Genomic DNA, 16,653 nt, shown 5'->3' with positions numbered 1-16,653 from the left:
ATAACACAGGTCCTTGGTTAGAACTTAGCAGACTTTTGCGGGCAATAACATCCAACAACTCTCAAGCAGGGCCATTGCTTAAGCCCAATAATTTCTGGTCCTGATGTGATAATTCAGAATAAATTATCTTCAAATTTGGTAGCCCATTATAACCTAAATGTCCTGCTCAGATAGGATATGTTTGCCTGATTCTTATAATTCCTTTAATAGTGATAGTTGATTAAATATTGCCTGTGAAGATGCCCCATAGCAATTATACCAGTGAACAAACTTCTAAAAATTACAAAAATTGCACTAAACATTTAGCATGTTTTAAAAAACATGTGTGCAAAAAACAGGTATGATAGCTAAGTAATATATATGGATATATGTTAGATATACTTGGAGATAAGAAACAAGCTGTGTCCTCAATGTATTGTGATCTGCTGGAGGCTCTCCTTGAAAAATACCCAAAGGTTTTAGATGCCCCACAGAATACAGCTGTTGTCCTCTTTCACTTGACGTCAAAAGCTCAGGTCTTGAAGCTTGACCCCGGATGCTTCTGGAGGCAACTGGAGACTCTGATCATTATCTTCCCAAGCCATGAATGGCATTTTCCTCTGTGTTTTTGTTGTTCTAATTTAATTTGCTGTGAGCATTACTCGAGGGTGGATTTGTTTGTGCTGCTTTTGGTTGCTAATTTGGGTTGTTTTCAGCTCTGGGTGTGTATCTTTGGTGGCACTTGACAGTCTTGCAGCAATATATTGTGTGACTTATTGTGGACTTAACAGTTATGAATGCTTTGAGGTGTTATTTTCATGACTTATCCAGGGCTGTTTCACTAAGAGTCTATGTTACATGCCCATGAGGCTGTGACAATGAAACAAATACGTCAATCAAGAATGTCTCGTGTTTGAATAACAAGGGATTTGTGGCACATTAAAGATGAACCAGAAAAGTGGATGGTCATCCACTTCATCTGATGTGTTTACTGGGAAACAAAATTTAAAAGACAGAATTTTTTAAATGGACGATACATTTTAATCAATATTTTAAATCTTTTAAAAAAAAACCAATTTAAACCCTTTTCGCTGTTGGGGTTTGTCTGGCAAGTGTGTAAGTATGTTCAAAATGTTGAAATTGGGAGGATAAATTAGTAGATTTTCAGCTGTGATGCTAAAGTGGAAATTTGCTGCTGTTACTGTTTGGGTTCCCAATCTCCTGTTCTCTTGGGAAAGGTACAGCTAAGGAAAAATCAAGTTGAGCTACCAGAAGTTAAGGGTGAGATCCCCACCAACCTGGCACTCAGTAACTCCATTGCAAGCTCTCCAGGCAGTTTGTGGGGTGCATCTACACTGCAGAACAGGCATGGACAGACTTTCTAACTTGGGGGCCGCGTACTAGCACTTCCTTCTAGGGGGACTGGCTTCCGGGTGACAGAAAGAAGGAAGGGAAGGAGAAAGGACAGAGAGAAGGAAGGAAAGACAAAAGGAAGGAAGGGAAGAATGGAAGGAGAAAGAAGGAGAGAAGGAAGGAGGGGGGAAAGAGGGAAGAAAAGACAAAAGGGAAGGATAGAAGGAATGATGAAAGGGTGGAAGGGAAGGATGAAAGGAAGCAAGGAAAGGAGGAAAGAGAAAGAGAAGGTAGGAAGAAAGGGAGGAAGAGAAGGATGGATGGATGGAAGGAAGGAATGGAAAGATAAAGGAAAGAGAGAAAGAAGGAAAGACAAAAGGGAAGGAAGGAAGGGAGGGAAGGAGGGGGGAAGGAAGGAAGGAAGGGTCGAAGGGAAGGATGGAAGGAGAAAGAGGGAGGGAAGAGAGGAGGAAGGAAAGAGATAAGGAAAGTCAAAAGGGAGGGAAGGGTGGAAGGGAAAGATTGAAGTAAAGAAGAAAGAAGGAGGAAGGTAAGAGAGCAGGAAGGAAGGATAAAAGATTGGGAGGAAATAGAAGGAAGGAGAAAAAGAGAGGGAAGGAAGAGAGGGAGGATGAAGGAAAGACAAATGGAGGGAAGGAAGGAGTAAGAGGGAAGAAAGGAAGGATGAAAGGGTGGAAGGGAAGGAGAAAGAGGGATGGGGAGGAAGGAAAGAGAAAAGGAAGGCTAGGGTGATGAGAGAGAGGAGGCCTGAGGGAAGAGCTCAAGTGGCTGCATCTGGAACCGCTTCAACTGCTGTGGGAGTAATAGTTTGGTGAGGCATCAGCAGGCTTTGGCATAGAAAGCTGATGACCTTGTAAAACTATGACTCCCAGGATTTATTGCATTCAGCAATGGTAGTTAAAAGTGGTATCAAACTGAATTAATTCTACAGAGTAGATTCATCCTAGGACTCTAGTTCCTCACAGTACTAGTCAGTTTTGTTGGGAACAATTCATCAAAGCCTGAAGAAATTATTATTATTATTATTATTATTATTATTATTATTATTATTATTATTAATTATGGGTTATTTACCTTTTCTCTAACAAATGGGGAGTTAGAACAAACCACATGGAATCTGATCTCAGGTAAAAGAACATGCTGACCAAACCTTTCATTATTACTATTGTCTGAAAACCATTGCTCTTTTTAAAAATCGTGTCAGAAGCAACTTGAGAAACTGCAAGTCGCTTCTGGTGTGAGAGAATTGGCCATCTGCAGAGACGTTGCCCAAGGGACGCCTGGATGTGTTCCCATCCTTGGGAGGATTTTCTCATGTTCCCACATGAGAAGCTGGACCTGACACCCCATCTTGCGGATTCGAACTGTCAATCTTCAGGTCAGCTGGCATAAGGGTTTAATCCATTGCACAACCGCGGCTCCTGATTTCACCATTGCTTTGATTTCACATGGACCAGATTTATGTAAGGTTTACCAGAGTCTTCACTGCTGCCAGGCAGCTGCCTAAGCCCTGTTGTTCTGTTTCATTTGAACATTTTCATCTAAAATAATACATTTCAGCTACCTTTTGCCCTGATTGGAGAGACACCTTGTAGGTAAGCACTATCATTGGCTACCTCCTACAATGCTTCAACAATCAATTTCTTCTCTTTAGCTATATCTTTCTAGTTTCTATCTAGCTTGTAAAATATGCCACCAAAACAACCTCCTAAGTCTTTCAGTTAATTGGCAATTCAGTTATCTTTCTGGCTGTTAACAATAGATTTGTAAGAACTCATTTACAGACAACTAGAGGCAATGAAGGTGTGACTAAGATTCATTGTAATGATAACTTAAGAAGTAATGTGTTGTCCAAGGCTTTCATGGCCAGAATCACTGGGTTGCTGTGAATTTTCCAGGCTGTATGGTTATGTTCCAGAAGCATTCTCTCCCGATGTTTCACCTGCATCTATGGCAGGCATCCTCAGAAGTTGTGAGGTCTGTTGGAAACGAGGTAATTAGGGTTTATATATTCAGGGTGAGAGAAAGAACTCATGTCTGTTTGAGGCAAGTGTTAATGTAACAATTGGACACCTTGATTAGCATTAAATCACCTTTCAGCTTCAAGGCTTGGTTGGTTGCTGCCCGAGGAAATCCTTTATTGAGAGGTGTTAGCTGGCCCTGACTGATTTGTGTCTGGAATTCCTATATTTTCTGAGTGTTGTTCTTTATTTACTGCGCTGATTTTGGAGGTTGTTTTTTTTTAAAAAAAATACTGGCAGCCAGATTTTGTTCATTTTCATGGTTGCCTCCTTTCTGTTGAAATTGTCCACATGCTTGTGGATTTCAATGGCTTCCCTGTGTTGTCTGACATGGTGGTTGTTCAAGTGGCCCAGTATTTCTGTGTTCTCAAATAATATGCTGTGTCCAGGTTGGTTCATCAAATGCTCTGCTACGGCTGATTTATCTGTTTGAGGTAGTCTACAGTGCCTTTCATGTTCCTTGATTCGTGTTTGGGCAATGCTGCAATGTTTGGGCAATGGTCCCTATGTAGACTTGTCCACAACTGCATGGTATATGGTAGACTTCTGCAGAAGTGAGAGGATCCCTCTTGTCCTTTGCTGAATGAAGCATCTGTTGGATTTTTCTTAATGAGTCTGTAGACCGTTTGTAGTTTGTGTTTCTTTATCAGCTCTCCTATGCAGTCAATTGTTCCCTTGTCTGGCAGTAAGCAGCCAGACTTTGAAGCTGAAAGGCTATTCAATGCTAATATAAGGTGGCCAACTGCAACATTCACACTTGTCTCAAGCAGACAAGAGTTCTTTCTCCCACCCTGGACATGCCACAGATATATAAATTCCTAGTTTCCAACAGACTTTTTTCGGGCTGTATGTCCATGTTGTAGTAGCATTCTTTGGCAGGCATCCTCAGAGGTTTCTTCTTGCACTACTTTGTGTGTCTTTCTGTCCAGTGGCCACTATAGAATGAATGCAGTTTGCCACCATCATTTTTAGCTGCCAAGACCCATTGTTCCGGAATCCTGGGAGTTGTAGTTTTACGAGCTCTCTAGCCTTCTCTGCCCGAGAGCGGCAGTGCTTCACCAAACTTCAATTCCCAGGATTCGATAGCATTGAGAGATGGACATTAAAGTGGTATCAAACTGCATTTATTCTACAATGTATATGCACCCTAACTTTTCAGCAAAACACACATTTGCTATCTCTATCTATTTATCTATCTATGTGGATTTAATGTCCATAATAATTGCATGATTTTTAAAAGCTTCTATCTATTATGTGCATTTATTTTTAAATCTGCCTTGGGCTATTTATGTGCACTTTGTCCCAAAGGACATCAGCTTGTAGCATCCAGATGCTTAAAGTAACTGATAATATTTACTTGTTAGAGAGTATTTAAGTGTTGAGAGACATTGCTAGGAGCAAGGGTTTTGGTATTGGAAAAGTGCTTTGGAAAATAATGAAAACCTTCCTATTAATGTGCAGCAAATCTCAGCCTCGGAGGAAGATGGCAAATCTCCATCCAATGAATTTTGTCAAGAAAATCCTGGTAGTTCCTATCAAATATTTCAAGACATAATTTGTGGGAATTTAAGGTGTAGTTAAAATAAAACTACACCTTAAAAGTCTATTAGCAGCTTAGCGGGTTAAACCGCTAAGCTGCAGAACTTGCCGACCGGAAGGTTGGCGTTTGAATCCGCAAGATGGGGTGAGCTCTCATTGCTAGCCCCAGCTTCTGCCAACCTAGCAGTTCAAAAACATGCAAATGTGAGCATAATAAATAGATAGGAAAGTAATGGTGCTTCATGCACTCATGACCTAGGAGGTGTCTATGGACAACGCCGGCTCTTTGGCTTAGAAATGGAGATGAGCACTACCCTCCAGAGTTGGACTCAATTAGACTTAATATTAAGGAGAAACCTTTACCTTTACATAAACTAAAAAAAAGTTTGATTGAAAATGTTTTTTCAATCAAAAGGAGTTACTTATAAATTTTAAAAAAGCTATGACAACTAAATTTGATATTTGAATCAGAAGCATAGCTATTTATTTTGAGAGTAGTTTTCTGAGCTGTCACTAGAGCACATACCACAATACCCACACTTTGCTTTCCCCCCGCATTGTTCTGCATCTCACCCATTTAGTGTCCTCGGTTATCATTCTGATGTTGTCTCCCTTCTTTTTTGTCAAGCAACCTTCATGCAACCTTCATGAAGCTAAACAGACCATACTGTTCGGCTTGGCTGAAAATAGTGCTCCAGCAACCCACGTTTGTCGAGGTTCTCTGTCCATATCAATCCTCAACCCCCATGTCTATTTTCCTTTGATGGCAATGACTGTGGCCAATGGCTTGTTTTAAGATCTATTCACTGTGTATCACGCAATATTACAAAACTGAGATAAAATGTGAAATTTTATCTCACTCTTCCACTTTAAGAAATATCAGAGATAGATAAGTCCTTTCTTAAAATGCTAGGCTCGTGTGCAGATGGCAAATAATTCAACACTTGTTTCAGTATAATTTTATGAGAATAAATGAAAGAGTGTATCTACACTGTAGAATGAATGCAGTTCGGCACCACTTTAATTGCCATGGCTCAATCTATATATATATTAGTCTGAGAGTGTCTCTCATATATATATGTGTGTGTGTGTGTGTGTGTGTGTGTATACATTTACTTTTTTAGTCTCTCTGAGTATCTCTCAATTATGTGTGTGTTTATATATATACTGTATATGTGTGTGTGTTTATATATATACACATATATGACAGTCTAAAAAAGTAATTATATATATATATATATATATATATAATTACTTTTTTAGACTGTCTGTCATATATGTGTGTGTGTATACACTTTTAGCCTCTGAGTGACTCGCAGTTGTGTGTGTGTGTGTATATATATATATAATTTACTTTTTTAGACTGTCTCTCATATGTGTGTGTGTATTTGCTCTTTTAGTCTAAGAGTGTCTCTCAATTATGTGTGTGTATATATATTACTTTTTTAGACTGAGTGTCTCTCATATATGTGTGTGTGTATTTACTCTTTTAGACTCTCAGAGATTGTCTCTTAATTACGTGAGTGTGTATATTTACTTTTTTAGACTGAGTGTCTCATGTATATATATGTATGTGTGTGTGTATTTACATTTTAGTCTGAGAGTGACTCTCATTTATATGTGTGTATATATATATGTATATAAAATTTACTTTTTAGAGTGCCTCATATGTGTGTGTGTATTTACTTTTTAGTCTGACAGTGTCTTTCAATTATGTGTGTGTATATATATATATATTAATTACTTTTTAAGTCTGAGTCTCTCATATATGTGTGTGTGTGTTTATTCTTTTAGTCTGAAAGTGTATCTCATGAGTGTATGTGTGTGTGTGTGTGTGTATATATATATATATATATATATATATATATATATATATACTTTTTAGAGTCTCTCTCATATATATATGTGTGTGTGTGTTTATTTACATACTGGCCATCCCCTGCCACACGTTGCTGTTGCCCAGTCTGTGTATGTGTTTTGTCTGTGTATTTGTGTATATATGTGGTTTTGTGCATGCATTGTATGTTTTTTTTAAGTCTCTTCTGCTGTGTTTTTCAGTGTTTTTATGAGTGGTGGTCACTCATTGGCCTGATAGGTGCCTTGTGTCCAGATTTGTGCCCCCACATTACTACCCATTGCACACACCATATCTATATATGTCTATTTATTTGTGTGTGTGTGTGTGTAGGAGAGACAATTTCAGACTAAAAAAAAGTAAATGTTAATTTGTCTATATAAATAAAAATGTAATGTTCATTTGTGGGATTAACATAACTCAAAAACACATATAGAGCTAAATTAACATTTACTTTTTGAGTCTGAAAGTGTCTTTGGTAAACACACACACACAAATATATATAGATATACAGTGTGCAATGGTTATTAATGGCTTTTCCCTGGGAGCATCCCAGTGTGGTCCATTCCCCTTAATTCCTCCAGCCTCTCTCTCTCTCATTCGCCCAGCCTTCCCTTTCTCTCTCCCCTTCGCGAGGCAAGGCTGCGCGCGCACCCTCCCCCCCCTCCTCCTCCTCTAGTCCCCCCTCCCTCTCTCCTTCTCTTTCTCTTTTTTTTCTTTCCTCCTCCTCCTCCTCCTCCTCCTCGGAGAGCGCCCCCTCCCCTCCCCTCCGCCCGCGCGCGCTCTCTCTCCCTCTCCTTCTCGTTCTGTGTGTGTGTCTCGCGCTCTCGCTCTCGCGTTGGCTGCCGGGATCGCTGGCCGCTTTGGTTAATGTCCGCCATGTTTGCCATGGCGCAGGGAGCGGGTCGAGCGCGGAGCTAGGGCTGCGGGCGGCTCTGGGCGGCGGGGCTCTCCATGGTGTGTCGGGCCGGGTCCGGGAGCGGCTGGGAGGCGGCGGAGGAGGCCGAGGAGGCGGCGGAGGAGGCGGGCGCGGCGCCGCCGTCGTCGTAGCGCAGCCCCCCTCCCTTCCGCGCCCCCCCCTCCCTGCCTGCCTCCGGGTGCTGGTTGTGAGGGAGCGACACCATGAGCAAACTCTCCTTCCGCGCCCGGGCGCTAGACGCCGCCAAACCGCTGCCCATCTACCGCGGCAAGGACATGCCCGACCTCAACGACTGCGTCTCCATCAACCGCGCCGTGCCGCAGATGCCCACCGGCATGGAGAAGGAGGAGGAATCGGTGAGCCAGGGCTGAGGGCCAGGGGCTGGGGTTGGGGCTGGGGGGGGGGGGCTGGAGTGCGCCGCCGCCGCCATTGTTTATCAGGCCTTTCCCCCTCCCTCCCCTCGCGGGGGAAGGAGGCCATTGGCATTCACCAAGCGCCGCTACGCACGCTCCCCGCCGCTGCGGCGCGCGCTCCCTATGGGGTCCTACGCCAGCGGCGCAGCGTAAGCCCCGCTCCGGCACCGTAAGCCGGGCCTGCCTCCGCCATCTTCTTGGCGGAGTGTTTTGATGAGCGGAGGTGGGGAGGGGGGGCCCTCGCGCTACTGCCGTAAGAGGAGAGCAGCGCAGGCAGAGGCCCTGAATAGCAAAGAGAGCGCGCCGGGCGCTGCTGGCGGAGAGCGCGAGGCCTCCAGCCCCGGCTCCTCGCCGAATCTTGATGCAGAAGGCCCTGCCTGCTTCCTTGCTTGCTTGTTGTGTCCATGCTGACGCCGGCTTGTGAAAGTTTAAAAGTAGCCAGGCCTTAGGGAAGTGAGGTGGTTTTTTACGTCCTGTTTCCACAGGATCGGAATGCAACCTCGTTGTATCTATGAGGCAGTGGATGTGTTTGTATACAAATGCACACACACACACACTGGGGCTTTGATGCGTTTCTGTATGATCGTTGAGTCTATTAGGCAGGGAATGTGTTTGTATACAAATGCACACATACACTAGTGCCCCCGTGAATTTGTGGATACTTTTAATGCAACAACGTTGTGTTTACTAGGCGGTGAATATGTTTGTATACACTCACTGGGGCTTTGATGCATTTTATGATTTTCATGCAACATTGTTGTGTCTATTAGGCATTGGATTTGTTTGTATACAAATGCACACACACTGGAGCTTTGATTCATTTATATATGATTTTCATGCAACATTGTTGTGTCTATTAGGCATTGGATATGTTTGTATACACATGCACACACACACTGGAGCTTTGATGCATTTCTGTGTGATCGTTGAGTCTATTAGGCAGGGAATGTGTTTGTATACAAATGCTGGATAGTTTTAATGCAACAACGTTGTGTGTTTACTAGGCGGTAAATATGTTTGTATACACTCACTGGGGCTTTGATGCCTTTTATGATTTTCATGCAACATTGTTGTGTTTACTAGTCAGTGAATGTGCTGTATACAAATGTGCACATACACTGGTGCCCTGGTATATTTGTGTATACTTTTAATGCAACAACATTCTGTTTACTAGGTAGTGAATATATTTATATACAAATGCAGACATGCACTGGTGCTTTGAAGTATTATTTATAATTTTAATGCAGTGTTGTTCTGTCTATTAGGCAGTGGATGTGTTTGTATACAAATTTACACATACTGGTGCCCAGGTGTATTTGTGTATACTTTTAATGCACCAATGTTGTGTTAACTAGGCAGTGGATGTGATTGTATACACATGCACACACACACTGGGGTTTTCATGCATTTCTATGTGATTTTAATGAAATGCCGTTGTGTTTACTAGTCAGTGAATGTGTTTGTTTACAAATGCACACATATACAGGTGCTTTGAAGTGTTTTGTTCTAAGAGTGGTTCTCAACCTGTGGGTCCCCAGGTGTTTTGGCCTACAACTCCCAGAAATCCCAGACAGTTTACCACTGTTGGGATTTCTGGGAGTTGAAGGCCAAAACATCTGGGGACTCACAGGTTGAGAACCACTGTGTTATAATTTTAATGCAACATTGTTGTGTCTATTAGGCAGTAAATATGTTTTTATGCAAATGCACACATATACTGGTGCCCCAATGTATTTGTGTATACCTTTAATGCAACAATGTGTTATTAGGCAGTTGATGTGTTTGTATGCAAATACAGATACTCATTGGTGCTTTGATGTATTTCTGTATAATTTTATGCAACATTGTTGTGTCTGTTAGGCAGTGAATGTGTGTGTATACAAATGTGCCCATACACTGGTGCCCTGGTATATTTGTGTATACTTTTAATGCAACATTGTTGTGTTTACTAGGTAGTGGATATTTTTGTATACAGTTACACACATATACTGGTGCTTTGATGTATTTCTGTATGGGTTTAAAGAAGCAATGTTGCAGCTACTAGGCAGTGAATATGTGTGTATGTATACAAATACATGTACTGTTTCGCTGATGTATTTCTATATGATTTTAATGAAACAACCTGTCTAATAGGCAGTAAATGTATTTGTATACAAATACACATATGTATTGGCACACTGATGGAGTACCTTTCCATTCTCAGGTTATAGGGAACAGGGAGTTTAAACTGTCAGTAGTTTTGCTTGTTTGTGTAAAACACAAATAAAAATGTCCTGTCTCTGTGATTTGTGCTTATACATGTTAGTAAACAATCTTTGCTTATATTGTTTCTTTCTGTAACTGAAACAAAATTGTTTGCACAATCCTGTACATGTGTCTTGCAGATCATTATTTTTACCAGACTTAATCCCAAACATATATGTGTAAGATCAGCAGGATTGTCGAAGTGGAATCAAAAACAGATCTTTGAGTTAGTGTACACTGATAGGTAGGAGGAAGAATTAGGTTTGTATTGTTCTTATTGTTTTTATCGATTTTATCGATTTTATTGGGATAATGGCTTGAATTGTGGGAACTTTGAATTGTTGTACTTTTGTGATGATTGTTGTGTGGCAGGCATCTAAGTGTGCCTTGCTGTTGTAAGCTGCCCTGGGTCCCCTTCGGGGTGAGAAGGGCGGGGTACAAGAACCCCAAATAAATAAATAAATAAATATGTGTGCATAAAATTGCAGCCTGAAAACTAATTGTCAAAGACCACTGGTGCAGTTGGAACTGAACTGAGTCTTGAATAAAGTTATTTCCTCTTGATAATTGAATTCATGCAATGTGCTGAAGGTGTAAACACAATTTTTTCAATTTCTTCTCATTTCAAGTTGTGGAGTTTGCCATGTTATGAATGTTTTGGATTTTATTTTTAAATCCTATGTGTAGAATGTGCTGCAAGTGTGAAGAAGCAATTTTTTGTCAGTTCTCATCTGTGTTTCAGATTTTATTTTTATTTTCTGTTGTTATACCTTTGCAATGTCTCAGTTAAGATACGTTTTCTGTGAAAATATCTGATCTGTAAAATTGTGTTGCTTGGATACATGCTTCAACAATCTCAGTGTTGAAACATGTATGTTTCAGATGTTGACGCTGGCTTACTTCCTACAGACCAGCCCATAATGTGGTTGTGTTTGCATGCAGAATTGCTAGTAAATGTGTCCTCAAGAATTTCTTCAATGAAAAGCTATCTCCGCCTTACTGTGTTTTGATTGGATTCCCTGAGGTTGTGACTGTCAAAAAAAGGCTGCTCATTTTTGTGATTGGCTTTCTCTTTTGGCTGTTAAAATACGCAGGGATCATTGTAGCCTTTGATTTGTAGTTCATGGTTATAGCCTCAATGTTTTCTCCTTGCTCTACTGCATATTCCACACAGCTAATTCTCTTGTATCTTGTTGGGTGGTGAATTAATAAGTGTGTGTTGTAAATATAAACTACAATCAAGGTGTGTTTACAAATCTCTGGCCCTTCTTTCATGTTAGTTTATCTAAAAGAACAGATAGTTCATCCAACATATGAATGCCAATTTATGGAAGATGTAATAATAAAATTGCAAATACTTATTCCTAAAAATATTATTTTAAATATATACTTGTATGTACTATATAAATTAATTGGTAATTTTGCTGAAGCCATCTTCATAAAAAATCCCCAAAATGCTGCTGAATGTAATTTGTTACCGATTGTTTTGAAATTGTAAAGGCCTGATAAATTGCTCATATAAGCATAAATCTCAGTGTCAAATACTTTAAAAATAAGTTCCATTATTTTTAATGGAAACATATTTTGTAGTGAATTGGATTCCAGCCTGATAGTGCAGTCTTAATTGGGGAAGAAATCCACTGAATGGAACAAAATTAAGCAGGTTCAGCAATGCATGTTGAGTAGATTTTTAGTTGTGTGGTAGACATTATTTTGAATTGGATTTTCTTTTTATATGCTTTATATTTTGAGATAAAATTCACAATGAACTTTAAAAATAATTAAAATTTTAATACATTTTATGTGATTACACACTCATTGGTGATTCCTTCAAACGCAACTACTTATTCTCATCCATTATCCTACTCCATACTTGATACCCCCACCCACTAACTTCCAAGAAAACTTGGTCTAGTTATAGGGGTTTTTAGCTACTGGAAGCAGTTGTGAATCTAGTGCTAGCTGCAATATGTCAACTGCTTCCAAGCAGCAGAAAAGATGGGAGGGGGCAGGATGGTAGTGTACAAGTCAGGTATTCCAGCTGCTGGTGCTGACAAATTCTTAAAGAGCTCCTGGCCATGGTTCCCTAGCAAATATGATGACAGTTTACAATTATGGCAGGTGGCACTTTCTTTTCATTAGGGTGAAATTTGTTTGGTCTTTGCTGCTATCTCCTCTTCTCAAGTGTTTCTAAATCTGGGGGTTAAGCATTTACCTTTGAAATTATAGTCATAGTTTCATTGTAATATAGAGACAATGGAGTTGGCTCTATATTCTCACTGAGTTTTGCCTGTTCTTTTTTTTCGGTTGAAGAAAAACTTCAGGACAGTTGTGACTACCTCCGTCAATTGTGTGGTAATTAATGTGAAACAAGCAGTGTATTATAACCTTGTTTCTTTAAAAAACCTCTTTACCTAGTAATGTAAATTCATATACTTCTGCTAACTGTGAGGTACTGAAATAAAATGTGGAAAAAAACCCGAAGATGGATATCATGGCAAAAACACATGCTGAAATTTGTGTTACAGAATACCTTTATTGGGCTTAAACAGAGGTAACAAAATATTGCATATGTTTTTCCAACATCTTTATCAAAAGTGGTACATAGAAGAGTGAGGTGAAGGAGGAAGCAAGCAGTTAATAGCCTCTGCCTTGAATTTGTCTTTAAACTGAGATTGGAGGAGTCCTCAGACATTGAGATCAGATTATAGCGCCTATCAGAATAGTTCCGTTTTACACTGGGACCCTCCCAAGGGTTGCTGGAAGAAGGAAATAAGATTCCTGTGTCTTTTCATATATAAAGTAAATAAAATGAGTATCATAAACATAATAAAATGAGTATAAATAACATAATATACTTCATTGATGACAGAGTCACATCATAAACATATATTCTGTTGTCTTGCTTGTGTTAAACTGGAATTAGCTGTGTGAATCCAGTAGACAGAAATTGGCATTCTTGGAAATAAAGTTTTCCTCTATTTTTTGCTAAGTACTCAAAATAGCCCCTCTAATTTCACAAACTGGAATTGGAGAAAATAGTGTTTAATCTGGCACAACCAAATCACCTTGCACTTGAGAGTCATCTGAATGCAGCTGCCCATTTAATTAGCTGCCACTTCTGGATAATTTTTCCTGGGAACTGACACCTTTCAGTGTGGCCTGCCTACAGCAGGGTTTCATCTTCCACAGTGTTTGCATTCCACATGGAAGGAATTCTATGTTTTGACTGGCCTAATATGAATGAAGTTCCAAGTGACTGAATTTAATCAGTTCAGTGGATTAGGTCAGGCATTTTTATCTTCAGCATGAGCAGAGGGAAAAGGCAATACTCAACTTGCTCTAGAGGCATATAAGACATGGCTCCTAAGTATAACAACTTGATATGTATCAGAATACTTGCATTATTATTAACTATTTATTTATTTATTTATTGCATTTATATTCCGCCCTTCTCACCCTGAAGGGGACGCAGAGCAGCTTACGAGATACACACACACACACACACACACACATATACACAATATATTATTATTAGCATAGCACAATATCAGTATTATATATTACTATATTGTACTATACCATTATATTGTAATATTATTAGTAATATTACATGTAATATAAAATATATAATTATAATATTGTATTATTAGTATTATATTGTATTACGTTAAAATATAAATATTATATGAATATACAATATATTATATTATTAGCATAGCACAGGTAACAAGATGGAACTCTCTTTCTGCCCCCCTCTCTCTTCACTCCATTATCTGGCTGTGTAGATGGGCCCACAGTTAAGAAATAGTAGAGACATTTGTGTGGAGTTGGCAGACTTTTAATATTTAGGTGTTCCTGAATCTATATATATAAATTTGTTAGGGGCATCCAACGAGGAAACAAAACTCAAAAACCCCCCAACGAAACTGTACCAAAATTGCCATGCCCATAACACAACCCACAAGGTACAAACATATCTACTCAAAATGAAAAACAACACAACAACACACTCACAAAACGGCAAAACAACAAAACTCAAAAAACCCCAACGAAACTTAACCAAAATTGCCATGCCTATAACACAACCCACAAGGTACAAACATATCTACTCAAAATGAAAAACAACACAACAACACACTCACAAAACGGCAAAACAACAAAACTAAAAAAAAACCCAACGAAACTTAACCAAAATTGCCATGCCCATAACACAACCCACAAGGTACAAACATATCTACTCAAAATGAAAAACAACACAACAACACACTCACAAAATGGCAAAACAACAAAACTCAAAAAACCCCAACGAAACTTAACCAAAATTGCCATGCCCATAACACAACCCAGGAAAGACAGGAAGGAAGGAAAGAAGGAAGAAAGAGAAAGGGAGATAAAGAAAAGGGGGAAGGAAGGAAAGTTAGAGAAAGAAGGAAGAAGAAAAGGAAAGAAAAGAGAGACAGCAGAAGAGAAAGAAAAAGGGGGAAGGAAGGAAAGAGGTAGAGAAGGAAGAAATGAGAGACAGAGGGAGGGAAAGAAAAAGGGGGAAGGAAGGAAGGAGAGAAGGAAAGAAAAAAGGGAATGAAAGAAGGAAAGAGGGAGTGAAGGAAGGGGGAAGATGTAGAGAAAGAGGGAGGGAAGGAAAGAAGGAAAGAGAGAAGGAAGAAAAGAGACCAGAAGAGAAAGAAAAAGGGGGAAGGAAGGAAGGAGAGAAGGAAAGAAAAAAGGGAATGAAGGAAGGAAAGAGGGAGTGAAGGAAGGGGGAAGATGTAGAGAAAGAGGGAGAGAAGGAAAGAGAGAAGGAAGGAAAGAGGCCAGAAGAGAAAGAAAAAGGGGGAAGGAAGGAGATAGAGAAGGAAGAGGAGAAGGAAAGATGGGAGGGAAGGAAGGAAGGAGGGAAAGAAGGAGAGAAAGAGGGAAGGTTGGTCACAGCAATGCGTGGCGGGTAAAGGTTGTTATTTCTATGATTATTATGATGCTATTATTCCTATGAGACCCTTTTAGGGGGAATGGGAGAGGTGTCAGGCAATGCATTGCATTATTGTTATTGTTATTGTTATGATGGTGGTGAAATAAAAGGAAATAAAAAGCGAAAGAAGGAAGCAAACAGGGAGGGAAGAAAGGCAAAGGAAGAAAGGGGGAGGGAATGAAGGAAAGAGAGAAGGATGAAACCAAGTAGTGAAAGAAGGAAAGAAAGAAAGAGGTAGAGAAGGAAGAAAGGAGAGAAAGGGGGAAGGAATAGGTAGGTACCTCTCTTTCATAATAGTCCAGATATCTACCTCAACTTTGATAAGTTTTACTATAGGCCACAGCAACGCGTGGCAGGGCACAGCTAGTGTTATATAAAATGAATCAGAAGAAGTTGTGAAAAAGTTAATAATACACAATTTGTTTATTTTGATATTTCTGCCTTTTAACTTACCGCATAAATGAAGGGGCAGTAAAGTTCAGCTCTTGTAGACCAATTAGTAATACAGTTACAATATTTTAAACTAATTTCATTAGTATGTTTGTAATTATTACCTCAGTAAACTATACTTTAAAATTTATTATAGCCAGGTGAGAATGTTTTATGAAGAATCCAGCTTACACACAGTACATTTATGCTCTTGAAGTGACTATATATCTATATATGATGCACAAATAAATATCACATACTTTTCTCATTGCTTGTTACCTTCCTCATCAGGGGAAACCTTTACTACCCCCACCTCCTTGTGAATTTAAAATTTCTAGAAAGATTATATGTTTTTTAACATGGGAAATCAGGAGGCAGTACATGTCTTTGGAAAATTAAGCAATTACCAGAGTGAGTGACATTTATTTATATTACTTTTCTCAAAGTAATTATGAAATAATTGAAATACTATCATTACTAGTTAATTGGTATAGAGACCTTCACTAGTTTTTGGACTAGATCATGACATGAGTAATATAGGAAAGAATAGACTCTTACTTTAATTTGGTCCTTCTAAAACGGATATCACTGTTAAGATTAGAAGTGCTAAATGTATAAAATCAAACTTTGTTGATTAAGAATTGATAAGTTTCATTAAGTGATGTCTTTCCACTTATGGAAAACACTTTGTAATGACAGAGGGGCATCTGTAAGATGGACAAAGAGATTTCTACTCTTTCCCGTTTACTTCTGAAGGTTATTCAACACAGTAGATGAGGTCTAGGGAGTGGCGGTTACCACAGTATAATTTGTTATAGTAGGAGAAATAAGTAAATCTATTCCCTCATTACTCTGACAGGAAGCCTCCACAGGCTTAAATACAGCAGCAGAAACAAATTATATAGAGGTAA

General features: G+C 39.5%; 1 protein-coding gene across 1 annotated transcript in view; it reads left to right on the top strand.

Moving 5' to 3' along the window:
- The first annotated feature begins 7,582 nt into the window (after positions 1–7,582).
- Positions 7,583–16,653, top strand: part of EPC2 (enhancer of polycomb homolog 2) — a 75,200-nt gene continuing 66,129 nt past the window's right edge. Inside the window, exon 1 of the mRNA XM_060776432.2 lies at positions 7,583–8,043. Within this exon, the coding sequence (XP_060632415.2) occupies positions 7,891–8,043 (153 nt within the window). The 5' untranslated portion in view covers positions 7,583–7,890. The remainder of the gene's footprint in view (positions 8,044–16,653) is intronic.

This window comes from Anolis sagrei, chromosome 1, assembly GCF_037176765.1.
Source record: "Anolis sagrei isolate rAnoSag1 chromosome 1, rAnoSag1.mat, whole genome shotgun sequence".
Lineage (NCBI taxonomy): Eukaryota > Metazoa > Chordata > Lepidosauria > Squamata > Dactyloidae > Anolis > Anolis sagrei.
The sequence above is the reverse complement of the archived record's forward strand: the minus strand, read 5'-3'. Positions and strand labels throughout refer to the sequence as shown.